The 16,534-nt window shown below is 46.4% G+C and overlaps 1 protein-coding gene across 1 annotated transcript; it reads right to left on the reverse strand.

Moving 5' to 3' along the window:
- Nucleotides 1-11,872: 11,872 nt before the first annotated feature.
- LOC123126091 (B3 domain-containing protein Os06g0194400) lies at nt 11,873-14,956 on the reverse strand. The gene is made up of 5 exons (XM_044546494.1): nt 14,692-14,956; nt 14,332-14,595; nt 14,022-14,237; nt 13,256-13,369; nt 11,873-12,112 (listed from the first exon to the last, which is right to left on the reverse strand). Exons 1-4 carry the CDS (start codon nt 14,830-14,832, stop codon nt 13,295-13,297), a joined length of 696 nt encoding a protein of 231 aa, XP_044402429.1. The 5' UTR covers nt 14,833-14,956; the 3' UTR covers nt 11,873-12,112; nt 13,256-13,294.
- Between the last annotated feature and the right edge of the window lie 1,578 nt (nt 14,957-16,534).

Here is a 16,534-nt window from a genome sequence, read left to right on the forward strand (position 1 = left end):
TCCCCAAACATATCAGGGAGGTTGGTATGGCACCATCTGCCACCTGCAACCTCCCGAAAGCAACCCTAGAGGAATCTCGCCGCCGGGCACACGAAGAATATGTGGTTAGAGTCCTTCGGGGTCAAGCACAAGGGACACATCCCGTTGGAGGGGCCATTATGCTTCAGCACCTCCGTACCGGATGGGACTCGTCCGCGCACTAATTGCCAAAGGAAGATCCTAATCTTCAACGACAGCTTAATCTCCCAAAGGAGGTTCAATTCTATCGGTCTCGGAGTTGGCATAATCGCGTGGTACAGCGATTTCGTTGAGAACCGCCCACTGGGCTCGAGGTGCCAATGGACTACGTCCTCCTCCTCGGATGGGGAGTGGAGAGAAATGCATCCTACGAGGTCCCCCCACATATCCAGCTCGCCGGGACCGAAGGTCCTTCTAAAGGCGATCTGCGCGAGGTTTGACAAGGCTGACGCCACCGTCAAACACTTGTCGGTGCAAATATTGAAGAGGGCCTGGAAGCGGGAAGCGAACGGCAGGGGGCCGCACCACCGGTCCAACCAGAAGAGGGTGGCGGTGCCTCGGCCCACCTCCATTGACGATCTGATCCGAAGCACTGGCATCAATTGCACAATCGTTTGCCAAAACTGTGATCCCGGCTCTTTGCGCAAACGCTAGGGGTTGGCCCCGCAGGTATTTAGCTCGAATAATGTCAAGCCATAGGCCACCCTCACCAGAGGCGATCCTCCATAGCCATTTAGCTAGAAGGGCAATATTCATCCTTTTGGATAAGATGATCCCAAGACCCCCCGGTCTTTGGGCTTGCAGATCTCCGTCCACTTCACCATATGGTATTGGATATCAATGATTAGCTATGCGTTTATCAAAAACTTGTTTTTAGGAGATTTTTGGTAAAATCGGTTTTGCTAGTTTTCCTATGGATAATCAGTTTATGTACAATCACGTTTGGGGTAAAAAAAGCTAAAGCTGACTTCTCTAATTTCTTGTTTGGATAACGATGTCTCCCGTGAGTAGAGGAAGGAGCGGGCCGTGAGAAACGAGCGCACCGTGAGAAAATCAGTTACCATCAAGCACTTGCGAAACGTGTTTTTGGAAAAACCACTAATTGTCGTTTTTCTACAACTCTGAAATTCTGGATTTCCAGGAACCACGTTCTGTATATCCATAGATTAGTTAGGCAGTAATGCTACACCGGCGGACAGTTACAGGGTTTTACAGGGTGAGTTTCAGCTGGCAAATCGTGATTGGATTAAGGGGAGTGAGGGCCCCCACCCACCTGAAAATCAGGGGGGCAATGTTTAGATTGTTGAATAATTAGGCATTTTCCCGTTTAGTTTAATCCAGAAAAATAATGGATAAAACATGAATAGCAAAATATTGATGAAACTAGAAAGTAGCAACAATTCGTTGAGACTAGTCATACAATCAAAATCATAAGCAAAATGCATCATATCCATGTCAATTGCTATTAGCAATAAACCAAATGCTAGCCCTAACAGTGAGGATAAAATGGCATACGGCGCAGTAGCAGAAGGTGCAGATGTCCCGATCGTCATGTCGCTGAAGAGGTCCTTGACGTCGGGGAAGAAGTCGTCGTTGGGGAACTCGTCGTCAGTGATGTCGCCGTTTGCAGCCACGATGAACAAGACTCCAGCAGTTGCGTAAGGACTCTCCCCAAAAACCTGATCGCCCCTCTCCCGTACCGGATCACAAGAGGCGGGGTTTCGGAGGCCTGCTGTCTCACTCTCCGGTGCACGCCAGGAAGCGAGATGGGAAAGAGGTAGACGGTGCAATGCTCTGGAACAATGCGAAGAGTTGTGTCTCGTTGGAAAGAGGAGCGACCTCTTATAGGAGCAACGAGATGAAACTGAAATGGACGCACTAATTCTCATTAAGGAGAGGAGAAACAGACGCACTAAAAATCCTATTAAGTGGTCAGTTTCGTCTCTCATTAGTAGGCAAATCGTTTCAAGTTCTTGCATGACAAAATATGCTAGTACGCATGGTATGAAGAAACCAATGTACTAATGAAGAAATGAAACCAAAACCAAAATATTGATGCCATCAATGAGGAGATGAATGTCATCATTCACCACCATTCGGTTTCATTTTCCACTAGCGCAAATATTTTTGTTGGGGATCGTAGCAGAATTTTAAAATTTTCTACGCATCACCAAGATCCATCTATGGAGTCTACTAGCAACGAGAGGGAAGGAGTGCATCTACATACCCTTATAGATCGCGAGCGGAAGCGTTCAAGTGAACGGGGTTGATGGAGTCGTATTCGTCGTGATCCAAATCACCGATGACCGAGCGCCGAACGGACGGCACCTCCGCGTTCAACACACGTACGGATCAGCGACGTCTCCTCCTTCTTGATCCAGCAAGGGGGAAGGAGAGGTTGATGGAGATCCAGCAGCACGACGGCGTGGTGGTGGAAGTAGCGGGGATCCGGCAGGGCTTCGCCAAGCGCAAGCGGGAGGGAGAGGTGTTGCAGGGGGAGAGGGAGGCGCCAGGAGCTGTAGTACTGCTGCCCTCCCTCCCCCCACTATTTATAGGGGCCCGGGGGGGAGGGGCGCCGGCCCTCCTGGAGATCCCATCTGAGGGGGGCGGCGGCCAAGGGGGTGGCTTGCCCCCCAAGGCAAGTGGGGCGCCCCCCACCCCCAGGGTTTCCAACCCTAGGCGCAGGGGGAGGCCCAAGGGGGGGCGCCCCAGCCCACTATGGGCTGGTTCCCTTCACACTTCAGCCCACGGGGCCCTCCGGGATAGGTGGCCCCACCCGGTGGACCCCCGGGACCCTTCCGGTGGTCCCGGTACAATACCGATAACCCCCGAAACTTTCCCGGTGGCCGAAACTGGACTTCCTATATATAATTCTTCACCTCCGGACCATTCCGGAACTCCTCGTGACGTCCGGGATCTCATCCAGGACTCCGAACAACTTTCGGGTTTCCGCATACTAATATCTCTACAACCCTAGCGTCACCGAACCTTAAGTGTGTAGACCCTACGGGTTCGGGAGACATGCAGACATGACCGAGACGACTCTCCGGTCAATAACCAACAGCGGGATCTGGATACCCATGTTGGCTCCCACATGTTCCACGATGATCTCATCGAATGAACCACGATGTCGAGGATTCAATCAATCCCGTATACAATTCCCTTTGTCAAGCGGTATGTTACTTGCCCGAGATTCGATCGTTGGTATCCCAATACCTTGTTCAATCTCGTTACCGGCAAGTCTCTTTACTCGTACCGTAATGCATGATCCCGTGGCTAACTCCTTAGTCACATTGAGCTCATTATGATGATGCACTACCGAGTGGGCCCAGAGATACCTCTCTGTCATACGGAGTGACAAATCCCAGTCTCGATCCGTGTCAACCCAACAGACACTTTCAGAGATACCTGTAGTGTACCTTTATAGTCACCCAGTTACGTTGTGACGTTTGGCACACCCAAAGCACTCCTACGGCATCCGGGAGTTACACGATCTCATGGTCTAAGGAAAAGATACTTGACATTGGAAAAGCTCTAGCAAACGAACTACACGATCTTTACGCTATGCTTAGGATTGGGTCTTGTCCATCACATCATTCTCCTAATGATGTGATCCCGTTATCAATGACATCCAATGTCCATAGTCAGGAAACCATGACTATCTGTTGATCAACGAGCTAGTCAACTAGAGGCTTACTAGGGACACGTTGTGGTCTATGTATTCACACATGTATTACGATTTCCGGATAATACAATTATAGCATGAACAATAGACAATTATCATGAACAAGGAAATATAATAATAACCATTTTATTATTGCCTCTAGGGCATATTTCCAACAATTTTAACTTCTTTCTTGTCATGCATGAACGTGCCACATGGGCCTATGGGATTTTCCTAGAAATTATTGGATATAACAGATGGTTTAAATCCCAATAATTCTAACAATCCCCCACCAGATCCCAGAGGCACATCAAGTTTGCCTATGGTTCCAAAACATTGTTTATATACCGGTGTTTCGGTGGAGACTGTTAAGTTGAACTTCCACCTAGAACTCCACGCTACACTCGTTCACAACTTGAACAGTGGACTACGCCTTGAACTGCAAGTTTTGTGCAAACAAGTTTCACGTAAGAGCCTTGACCGATACTAGACCGCTGAAAACTTTCCCGCGGGTAGGAGCATATGCGTCATACTCCGGGGCCTCTTCATGAGTTTATTAGAGAACACCCAACTCTCACAGACCGCGACGTTTAACAGTCTAACTCATATAGGTGTGTTCTTTCTAGATGTTCTGTAGGACAACATCTTTGCCTACCCAAGCCATTCAAAACACATTAAGATAAATATCAGCCTACCATACAGATTAGGAGAGAATTGCATCATAACGGAGTGGATTTTGTCAAATAAATATTCTCCTCTCAGTTATCCAATAGTTTGTCTCGCCAATTCTAATTCACGGGATCTCCGATCACAAAGAATGGGTTACCACCATGAACAACTTATGTAGTGGGTCTCAATCCCATCTCCTTCGATGCATTGTCTATCACATTTCGTGATAAACCCTTTGTGAAGGGATCTGCCAGATTCTTCGATGTGTTTATATAGTCCAACGCTATAACTCCGGAGTTTCTCATGAACCTGACAGATTTCAGTCTCCTTCTCACGTGTCTTGATGACTTCTTATTATCCTTAGAACTGTTTACCTTGACGATCACTGTTTGATTATCACAGTTCATTAGAATAGCTGGTATTGGTTTTTCAACCACCGGCAAGTCCATCAAAAGTTCTCGAAGCCATTCTGCTTCAACTGTTGCCGTGTCTAATGCTGTGAGTTCTGCTTCCATTGTTGACCTTGTTAAGATGGTCTGCTTGCAAGACTTCCAGGAAACAGCAGCACCACCAAGTGTAAACACATAACCACTTGTCGCTTTAAGCTCATCAGCATCAGATATCCAATTTGCATCACTATAACCTTCAAGTACTCTTGGATACCCGGTATAGTGAAGCCCATAACTCGCAGTACCTTTCAGATAGCGCATTATTCTCTCAAGTGCATGCCAATGAACATCTCCCGGGTTTGAAACAAACCGGCTTAGTTTACTCACAGAAAACGAGATGTCAGGCCTCGTAGCACTAGCTAAATACATAAGCGAGCCAATGATTTGAGAATATCTCAATTGATCCTTTGTTTCTCCTTCGTTCTTCCGAATTAAAACACTCGGATCATAAGGTGTCGGAGAAGGTTTGCAATCTGAATATCCAAAGCGATCCAGAATCTTCTCCACATAGTGAGACTGCAAGAGAGTGATCCCACCATCACCACCTCTTAAAAGCTTGATGTTCAAGATAACATCAGCTACTCCAAGGTCTTTCATCTCAAAGTTTTGATTCAGAAAATCTTTCACTTCCTGAATGACCTTGAGATTTGTTCCAAATATAAGTATGTCATCAACATACAAACATAATATAACTCCTTCGCCCCCACCATGGCGATAGTACACACACTTGTCGGCTTCGTTTGCAACAAAGCCCGTAGATGTCAAAGTTCTTTCGAACTTCTCGTGCCACTGCTTAGGTGCTTGTCTCAAACCATACAAAGATTTCAACAATTTACACACTTTTCCTTCCTGACCATCTACTACAAAACCATCGGGTTGTTCCATGTAAATTTCCTCCTCCAACTCTCCATTTAGGAAAGCTGTCTTAACGTCCATTTGATGAACGAGAAGATTGTGTGAGGCGGCCAATGAGAGTAGTACTCGAATGGTGGTCAATCTGGCCACAGGCGCATAAGTATCAAAGAAATCTTCACCTTCTTTTTGGGTATAGCCCTTGGCAACAAGTCGTGCCTTGTACTTTTCAATTGTACCATCGGGCCTAAGCTTTTTCTTAAACACCCACTTACACCCTACAGGTTTACACCCATAAGGACGATCAGTGATCTCCCATGTCCCATTAGCCATGATAGAATCCATCTCACTACGCACAGCTTCTTTCCAGTAATCAGCATCATAAGATGCATAAGCTTCTGAAATAGAAGTGGGAGTATCATTCACGAGGTACACAATGAAATCTTCACCAAATGACTTTGTGGTCCTTTGTCTCTTGCTCCTTCTAGGAGCTTCATTGTCATCCTCCTCAGGAATATCTGTGTGTTTCTTCTCGGAATGTTCCAATGGAACAGTAGGTCCAGGAGTTGTCTCTGACCTCTGACTAGATGAGCTAGGCATATCCTTCATAGGAAAAATATCCTCAAAGAAAGTCGCATCATTCGACTCCATGATGGTACCAACATTCATGTCAAGTACCTCAGATTTCACCACTAGAAATCTATAGCCAATGCTATGGAAAGCATAACCCAGGAAAACGCAATCAACTGTTTTTGGCCCAAGCTTACGCTTCTTGGTAATTGGTACATTGACTTTCGCCAAACAACCCCAAGTTCGTAAGTAGGAAAGTTTAAGCCTTTTCCTTTCCCATTCTTCAAACGGGGTAATCTCTTTATTCTTCGTAGGAACTCTATTTAGGACATGACTTGCAGTCATCAAAGCCTCCCCCACCATTCCCTGGAAAGTCCCGCTGTATCTAACATGGCGTTAACCAAATCAGTTAGAGTTCGGTTCTTTCGTTCGGCAACCCCGTTTGACTGGGGAGAGTAGGGAGGCGTCCTCTCATGTATTATACCATGTTCCTCACAAAATAAATTGAACTCATTGGAAAAATACTCTCCACCGCGATCCGACCTAAGCCTTTTGATCTTTCGATCGAGTTGATTCTCTGCTTCGGCTTTGTAGATTTTAAAGTAGTGCAAAGCCTCATCTTTTGTTTTCAACAAATATATCATGCAATATCTAGTAGAGTCATCGATTAGAGTCATGAAATATCTTTTTCCACCTTTTGTCAACACACCATTCATCTCACAAAGATCTGAATGTATGAGTTCAAGTGGTGCCAAATTCCTCGCCTCAACAGTCGCATGAGACTTGCGAGGTTGCTTTGCTTGCACACAAATTTGGCACTTAGAACCTTTGACAATTGTAAATTTTGGGATTAAACTCAAATTTGCTAGCCGCGTCATGACACCAAAGTTAATATGACAAAGTCGTGAATGCCAAACATTTGATTCGGTTTCACTGCAAACATGATTAATAACTTTAGTGCAAAAGTCTGACAAAGATAAGCGGAACAAGCCTCCGCTCTCATAGCCCTTCCCAACAAATTGTCCACACTTAGATACTACAACCTTATTGGACTCAAATACCAATTTATAACCATCTCGACACAAACAAGAACCGCTGACAAGATTTTTATTTATAGCAGGGACATGCTGCACGTTCTTCAGTCGCACGATCTTTCCCGAAGTAAACTTCAGATCGACCGTACCAACACCATGAACAGAAGCATGTGTCCCGTTTCCCATCAGCACGGGTGTAGTTCTTGCGACCTGATAAGAAGAAAACATGTTTATGTCAGAACACACATGTACATTGGCACCGGTGTCAATCCACCAATCTGGAGAATGACATACTGAAAGGATGGTAGGAAATTTACCATACCCGACATCTTTCATGTCAACATCGCCAATAACAACATTAGCGGTCTTGCTATTGTTCTCATTCTGACGCATGTCCCAGCGGTCCTTGCAGGATGAAGCCCAATGTTCTTCACTGCCACATACATGGCACTTTCCTTTCTTCTTATAAGTATCCTTCTTCTTCTTGAAGTTGACAGGTTGTGGGGCTTTGTACTTGCCATCAAATTTTCCTTTGCCCGCATAGTTTTTGTTCTTGGGTTTGTGGGTTTGGAAATTTCTCTTTTGTACCAAATTGGCACTGGAATTCCCCTCATGGAAACGAGCACGTGTGTCTTTTGCCCTCGCCTTCTCTTCTACATCAAGAGTGCCAATTAGATTGACAACAGTAAACTCTTGCCTCTTATGCTTCAGAGAGGTAGCAAAATTCCTCCATGAAGGAGGAAGCTTGGCAATGATGCCTCCGGCAATGAATTTGTCCGGTAACACACAATTGAGATGCTCAAGTTCTTTAGTGAGCGACTGAATCTCATGAGCCTGCTCAACAACGGAGCGGTCATCAGTCATCTTGTAGTCATGGTACTGTTCCATGATATACAACTCACTTCCTGCGTCCGCGACTCCAAACTTGGCTTCGAGTGCATCCCACATATCTTTACCGACCATGATGGTCATGAATGGATCGACAATCTTGTCGCCAAGAACACTCAAGACAGCACCTCTAAAGAGGGTGTCTGTAGCCTGGAAAGCTTGCTCCTGCTCAGTAGTCAGCTCTCCCTCTGGCTTGCCTTTAGAGGCGTGAAAACAGTTCATGGTGGTAAGCCAAAGAACTGCCCTCGCACGCCACCTCTTATAGTTCACGCCCTCAAATGGTGCGGGCTTGAGAGTTGCAGCAAAAGCAATAGGAGAAAATTGCCTACACATATCAGGTTTTTGGATTGTTGAATAATTAGGCATTTTCCCGTTTAGTTTAATCCAGAAAAATAATGGATAAAACATGAATAGCAATATATTGATGAAACTAGAAACTAGCAACAATTCGTTGAGACTAGTCATACAATCAAAATCATAAGCAAAATGCATCATATCCATGTCAATTGCTATTAGCAATAAACCAAATGCTAGCCCTAACAGTGAGGATAAGATGGCATACGGCGCAGTAGCAGAAGGTGCAGATGTCCCGATTGTCATGTCGCTGAAGAGGTCCTTGACGTCGGGGAAGAAGTCGTCGTTGGGGAACTCGTCGTCAGTGATGTCGCCGTTTGCAGCCACGATGAACAAGACTCCAGCAGTCGCGTAAGGACGCTCCCCAAAAACCTGATCGCCCCTCTCCCGTACCGGATCACAAGAGGCGGGGTTTCGGAGGCCTGCTGTCTCACTCTCCGGTGCACGCCAGGAAGCGAGATGGGAAAGAGGTAGACGGTGCAATGCTCTGGAACAATGCGAAGAGTTGTGTCTCGTTGGAAAGAGGAGCGACCTCTTATAGGAGCAACGAGATGAAACTGAAATGGACGCACTAATTCTCATTAAGGAGAGGAGAAACAGACGCACTAAAAATCCTATTAAGTGGTCAGTTTCGTCTCCCATTAGTAGGCAAATCGTTTCAAGTTCTTGCATGACAAAATATGCTAGTACGCACGGTATGAAGAAACCAATGTACTAATGAAGAAATGAAACCAAAACCAAAATATTGATGCCATCAATGAGGAGATGAATGTCATCATTCACCACCATTCGGTTTCATTTTCCACTAGCGCAAATATTTTAACTTCTTTCTTGTCATGCATGAACGTGCCACATGGCCTATGGGATTTTCCTAGAAATTATTGGATATAACAGATGGTTTAAATCCCAATAATTCTAACATAGTTGATTAGAAAGGAGCCTGTAGAAGCATGTAAGACCCCGTATGTTTAGCATTTTTGTTAGTTAGGCCCTGTACAACACGGGTGCTTAGGCAGATGCTTCAGTAAGAAAACCGTTTTTTTTCTTCAAGATAGCTGGACGCGGGTGCTTAGAAAGAGGGACAAAAGCGAAGTCTGGCTTCCGGTGCTAGCCTGTGCTTGACCATCCATAAGACTAGAGTTAGCTTTGCTATGCCTTAATTAAAGTGGTCTAAGCATCCATAGGAAGCGCTCACCATTGCGGGGCGACAATATTTTAAAACGCCATGCTGCTCTTGCTCTTTAACCATCGGTCTGTAAGCACCGGCCATTGTACAAGGCCTTAGGGTACACAAACAACATTTTATTCGGTTAAACATTTTTTCTCATTTGTAGAGAATGTGTTCTATATATTCTATCTATCTATCCAAACAAGCAGGGATGGATTGTGTTGGAGATCAAAGTGAAATCTCTGTCGTTTGTATTAGATGATCTCCAATATATACAAGTTGTAAGAGAGGCGACGCTTGAGAGAGGCGCCTGTTGAGGAGTCAACCAACGCAACGGTTGATACGAAGTCAACCGCCTGTGGTTCGTGCAAGGGTAGATTACCCCTTAATTAACATGTGTTAATTAAACTCTAACAGATTGCATCGGGAAACGGCCGCATCGGCACATTGGAACCCGCCAGCATAAATGGTTCGACAATGCGCGTTGTAAAGTACCTGGTTCGCTCAGAGCTCACGCGGGCCTTCCCAACGGACCCTCCGAGCCACCAGGTAACAGTGCGTGTCTTATACCCGGTCAGCCTCGTACGGCATACCTTTCCGTATGGCGCGTGATTCTCCCGGCTTCGATTCAAGGGTCAATTCATCTCCTCCTGTTCCTCGCCATCAGCTTCATCGCAAACGAGCGACCGGGCACGAGGCTAACCAGCCTGTCGCCGCCTCATGTTTTGTAACGTACCGCGAGCTAAAGGGAGTTGCATGCGATAACAAAAAGTTCGCTCGATAAAGATCTTTGTTGCTATGTGAGTATTTTTATGGGTGTTCATATCCCGCTAATAATTATTGACCAGGAGGTGTTTCATACATGTCCGCATATTATCGGACCAGTACGTAGGTTCACACACTTAACGCATAGTGGTATTTAAGAGAACTAGAAGGTATAGAGAATGAAAGAAGAGCTTCTCAAAGTGTTTCACATGATCCCAAAAAGTGGTTTGGTGATGTCAAAAAGTGTCTTGAAAGATGAGGCAAGCTTATGGTGAGATGTTGTTTGGCAAATTCACTCTCTCGTGTTGAACCGCGGGCGCCTGTCAACCCCCCCCCCCCCCCCCCCCCCTCGCTTTTGGACCATATGGTTGTTGCCGTCACAACAACTATAGGGTGGTCACCATGTTGACATTATGTTCTTTGCACCAGGGGACGCTAAATGTGGTGTGGGGGAGGTGCGGTGCACGGTTGGCATTATTTTTCCTGTTAGTCTTAACTTTTTTTTCTTTTTTGTGTGATTTTAAAATTTTGATTTCCTAAAAATTTGAAAGTTTAGAATTCTGAAAGTCAAAAGATCTAAAAGCTCAAATTTCAAAAGGTTGAAAATTGAATTCGAAATTCTAAAACTGAAATTTCAAAAGTTTCAAATTCCGAAAGCCGGCACACAAATTTCTGAAAATCCACACCACAAATTCTAAAAGCCCCGAAAAAGAAAACTTTCTAAAATGATATGTTCTTGTTTTTAGCAGATGTACTCCCTCCGTTTCAAAATACTTGTCGTGGTTTTAGTCCAAAGTAAAAAAAGAGCATACAGGGCAGCCACTAGTTAACCATGTCATTTCGGGGTATTTCATAGGTATGGGGAGTCTAGAAAAGAAGGTGCTCTGTACGCGAGAAATTAACTCTCTCTAAAATTCCCACTACTAACTGCGATGAAACACTAAACATGGGTTTCTGACAAATAAACAACTTCTCAATCCTAATCCACCAACGAACTCATACCCTTAAACTCACATTTGTCCTTTCTGTATAAAAGGAAATTGCTTCTGGATCTAAGGCTCCAAGGAGCCCGATTTTCGGAAATTTCAAAAGATTTTTTTTCAAGAAAAAAACCTTTGAAGTTTCAAATTGTGAAAACAAATAAACATATACGTAGGGGTGCACACTACATGTATGTGAAGTTTCATGATGAAAAATCATGTATATCTAGCCAGCACACCATTCACTATGGAAGTTCATGATTTTTTTTGTAGCTCACATCATAACGTATCTCATCATGAAAACTTAGAGAAATGTAATATACATCCATATCTATGTGTATATTTTGTTTCAGATTTATTTGAAACTTTAAAATATGATGATTTTGCCTGTTCAGCACCCACCCGAGCATGTGCTCGCGGAAGAGAAAACCCATCCCATCTGTGACACAGACAAAGGCACCTCAAACAAACAGGAACAGTCACGAAAAATGCACTCGAGACCATCATCATCAGGCTAGAAGCATTTGGTTCATTGTTCAACCCATACAAGGTCTGCACCGCGATCTGCTACCTACTACACCTATCTAGGTTAAAAATCCTGCTACACTGAGACCGAGAGTGCGGCGACTCTACACGCAACCAGCACGAAACTGCATTAGCCGAGTCTCCAGCCTCATCGAAGAAATTGCTTCTCTAACAAACTGCAAAAGAAACAAACATATTTGACATGTCAGCATTTATATGGATAGATCAGAACTGTATACAAGAGCATTTTATTTAGGGGTTTTTATCATTTATGCCACTAGTTGTGTCTCACTACTCAGTTTTGCCATTAGAAGTTACAACTACTCAAAAATGCCATCGATATGTGAGATGCTTGCTCAAAAATGCCATTAGATATCTCAAAAATGCCATCGCTCCGTTAGATGTTTGCTCAAAAATGCCATTAGACAATGTTATTTTCACTTCAAACCGTTGACAATGTTATATGAGAAAAATAAGCCTAGACCCACATGTCAGTTCTCTCTATCTCACAATGATAAGTGTGGCCCCACTTGTCAGGAGTAACCAAGCGAATAATTTACAGGAATATAAGAACGCTGTTGGGATCAAGTAGGCCCCACACTTTGTAGTGAGATAGAGGGAGAGCTGGCATGTTGGTCCATAGGTATTTATGTCATTATGACATAGCAAAAGATATTTGAGATCACAATAATGGTGTCTAGTGGCATTTTGAGCATGTGTCTAACGAAGCGATGGCATTTTTGAGCGGTTGAAATTCCTAGTGGCAAAACTGAGTAGTGGGACACAACCCGTGGCATAAATGATAAAACCCCATTTTGTTTTGGCGACTGCTACAAATCATTTGGAGTGCTGATCGAGTCTAAGGGGGCTGACTGACGTAAGACAAGCAGAACCCTTGCGAAGAGGAGAGGATTTAAAACAACAAGGAAAACTATCCTTACAGTTTCTACGAGTACATCTCTGATGACGATCGATTAGTTTCGGCATTTGGCAACATAGAAGTCCCAGACTTCATGAATAAACCGCAGCTCTCCATGTATTTTCATAGCATAAGACATAAGTAACAAAATAAGGTTGCCATGCTTGAAATCTCAAACCAATAGGGAAATGGGAGAAACGGCAGTGCGTTTCGTGAAAAGATCTAACTCCAGTGCTGGAAACACAGTTATGTTTTGTCATAACTCATAAGCAAGCGGGTTTGTATTTTTTTTATCCGCAAACTGAGCTTGGCCAATTATCAAATCGGTGCTTAGGCAAAAGATAAACAAATATTGGATTTAAGTATTCGACCTAGGCAAATAATGTTAAGAACAATGTACCTGCCCTCCGATCTAACATTGTATTGGAAGCACACATCTTCACTTCTGTTCATCCTCAGAGTCATCGGAAGTTTCGTCGCTCTCATAGTCTGGGCTTGCTCTAAAAATGTAGACCTGCATCATTTACAAAACTAATGAGGTTGTACAATATGACACTTGGCAGTGAAATAAAACGACCTCCTCACAATTTGGTCTTAAAAGAATCCCTTCCATTATCTAAAAAGATACTATAACAGTAGACAATTAAAGGCCTGTGAATTAAATAATTCCTAGAGGCTCTTTTAGATCTGGCTGGAATGAAGTTATATACAGTAGGGATGCTGAGCAATAACATCATTTCCTGCAAACTGTGTGCAGAATTAATTGGCAGTCCAAACAAGCCTAGTTTCTTATCTATGAATAAGTAGACACAGCTTACCGGCCTCAATTTCGGATATGGCATATAACCCACTTTATGATTTAAACCTAAGACATACGGAAAACATTGAAGTACGCAGTCTAGTTATTATGTACACATAACAGGTTTTTCTCATGTATATAAACTTAAAGACCATTGTTTTGACAGACGTACGCATTAACGAGTATGCGACCACCAAGCAACTTTCAGGAATGTTTAAGAATCGCAAGGCTGCATTTGGTACACAAGGAATTCCACACAAATTTCGCATGAAAACAAGTAATATACGCAATGTACTGAATGTGGAGTTCCTAAAAGTAAAAGTAGAGCGTTTTTTACCCATGGAGCCGAGGGCATGCTGAATCTCACCTTGAACTTTGCGCTCTCTATCAGCTGGAAAACCAAGCAATCGCCATTTTCAAGGTCATAGTCGACGGCAAACTCTCTCCACCCCTTGCTGAGGTAGCAGTGCCTGCCCTGTCTGCTGGCATTGTACATCATGTGGGACTCGTCATCCGCCTCATCCACCACGACGACTGGCTCATCGTGCGCCGGGAGGTACTCGGTGGATTGCTTCGGGATAGTCTGTCACAATGCATATAACCCACCAAATGAACACCCACCCGATCCAAGAACCACATTTGCCTCACATTCAGTGGAGGTTTTCTTGCTACAATACCATAAAGTTTGCCCTGCTGGCGCAGGCGTGGGTGATGGGCTTGACGAAGGCGGGCCAGCGGATGCGGTGAATCTGGCGCTGGAGCTCCTCGGCCTTGGCGGCGGCGGTGGCCCTCTCCTCGTCGGTCGGCCCTTTCCAAATAACATCGGCGTACAGTCCCTGGTAGTCGCGCTGCTGCGCGCCCTTGAGGTAGTTGGGCTGCTCCGGGAGGCTGGCGACGCGGCCGGACCGCCGGAGCTCGCCGGGGGGCGGGGCCTTCGGCTTCTGCGACACGGAAGCAGCGGACCAGTCATGCATACGGGAGAAAAAGGAGATGGAAGACCGGAGGCAAGGAAGAAGAAGGGAGAGGAACTGACGGACCGGTTTGGGGTTGGGCTTGGGCCTGGCGGCGGCCTCGCGGACGGCGGCGGAGAGGTGATGCAGGCGGAGCTCGTCCAGCTTCCGGCGGTTCTCCTCAATCTGCCTCCGGCGCTGCTCCTCGTACGAGTTCGATTCCGCCATTTCCCCTTCCTGATTCCGCTTATCTGCTTCCTCCCCTTCTTTCTTCTTCTTGGGAGTTTTCCTGCTCTTGCTCTGTTTGGGTGGAGAACTGGACTGAGCAGGGAATGGGGAAAAGTGGCGTGGCCCTAGATTCGTCTCCTTTCTTCTTCTAACGGCATCTCCAACCCCCGCCCTTAAACCAGTTGCAACCGATTCAAACATGTTTTGTCATCCAACACAATCCTGCATCAGTCCGTCGAGCGCTCCGGATACGCTTCTTCCAGCAAACAGGAGACAAAGTGGGCGTTTTGTGGGTGTCCGGACTGCTACCACGGCTGCTTTCGGCTACCCTGACAGGCTGACCCACCCAAAAATCTCACTCGCCTCTTGAGCGCTTTTCACCAAACGTTTGCGCCGCATGTCGTGCCGCATTCATGCCGGTCCAAAGCATGCAAGACCGACATTGATGTTGCGCGATGTGACCGGACGGGAGGGCGACGCTGACAGACGCGACCTCTCGGCGGCGACGGCGCGTCCCGAGAAACCAACTCCGACTGCTGCGCCGCATTGAAGTGGGTTGACTGCCCCTTTCGCTTGGCCTGATCGTGGCTATTTAAGCCGTGCGCCAGCGACGCAGGCATCTGCACTCCACCTACCCGAGCACCGTCCCCCTCCCCGTTCCTGTCCCCGAGCCCAGCGGCGATGCCGAAGTCGTGGTTCTCCCCCCATCCCGACATGCGAATGCGGTGGAAGTTCCCCGTCAGGCGAATCTTGGCGTTGCCGCCCTCTCTCTCCATGCCCCTTGGCATCCACAGGGGCGGGATCCTCCGGCAAGGAGGGGATAGTCATCTCCCCCCAGAGATGAGGAGGACTAGTTGCCGGAGGAACGGCCCTGTCTCCTCGTGGGAGGCCGCTCTGATAGATGAATAATTCGTCCGTCAGATGGAGATCATGATGGAGCGCTCGCTCTATCAGATGCGCCCGACGCCACCATCCAGATGCGCGCCCGCGTGAAGCGGGAGCCGACATCCCATTACGGCGGGTCAAGGACGAACCCGCGTCCCCGCTGGGCAACCTCGGCCTCCACATCAAAGGCCGCGTCCCCCCAACGCATTTGTGGCGTCAAGGACGAACCGGCGTCGCCCCCGCCACATAGCCGGTACGCCCGCATTGATAGGCCCGCGTCGCCACAACCGCCGCCTTGTAACGGAGGAGCTGCTGCCTGCGATCACTAAGGCGCGTGACCGCATCCTCCACTACCTCGGAGGAGGAGGTTACAACGGTTGTCGGTGTCAAAACCGACGGATCTCGGGTAGGGGGTCCCGAACTGTGCGTCTAAGGCGGATGGTAACAGGAGGCGGGGGACACAATGTTTACCCAGGTTCGGGCCCTCTCGATGGAGGTAATACCCTACTTCCTGCTTGATTGATCTTGATGATATGAGTATTATAAGAGTTGATCTACCACGAGATCGTAGAGGCTAAACCCTAGAAGCTAGCCTATGGTATGATTGTTGTTATCCTATGGACTAAACCCTCCGGTTTATATAGACACCGGAGGGGGCTAGGGTTACACAGAGTCGGTTACAAGGGAGGAGATCTACATATCCGTATCGCCAAGCTTGCCTTCCATGCCAAGGAGAATCCCATCCGGACACGGGTCGAAGTCTTCAATCTTGTATCTTCATAGTCCAACAGTTCGGCCAAAGGATATAGTCCGTCTG

This window comes from Triticum aestivum, chromosome 5D (assembly GCF_018294505.1).
Source record: "Triticum aestivum cultivar Chinese Spring chromosome 5D, IWGSC CS RefSeq v2.1, whole genome shotgun sequence".
Classification (NCBI taxonomy): Eukaryota; Viridiplantae; Streptophyta; class Magnoliopsida; order Poales; family Poaceae; genus Triticum; species Triticum aestivum.

Coding starts and splice junctions, on each gene's coding strand:
- LOC123126091 (XM_044546494.1), bottom strand. CDS start 14,832: ATGGCGGAATCGAACTCGTACGAGGAGCAGCGCCGGAGGCAGATTGAG. Junction 14,238..14,331: donor CCAGCAGGGCAAACTTTATG/GTATTGTAGCAA, acceptor GCATTGTGACAG/ACTATCCCGAAGCAATCCAC. Junction 13,370..14,021: donor TAGAGAGCGCAAAGTTCAAG/GTGAGATTCAGC, acceptor TAAATGATGCAG/GTCTACATTTTTAGAGCAAG.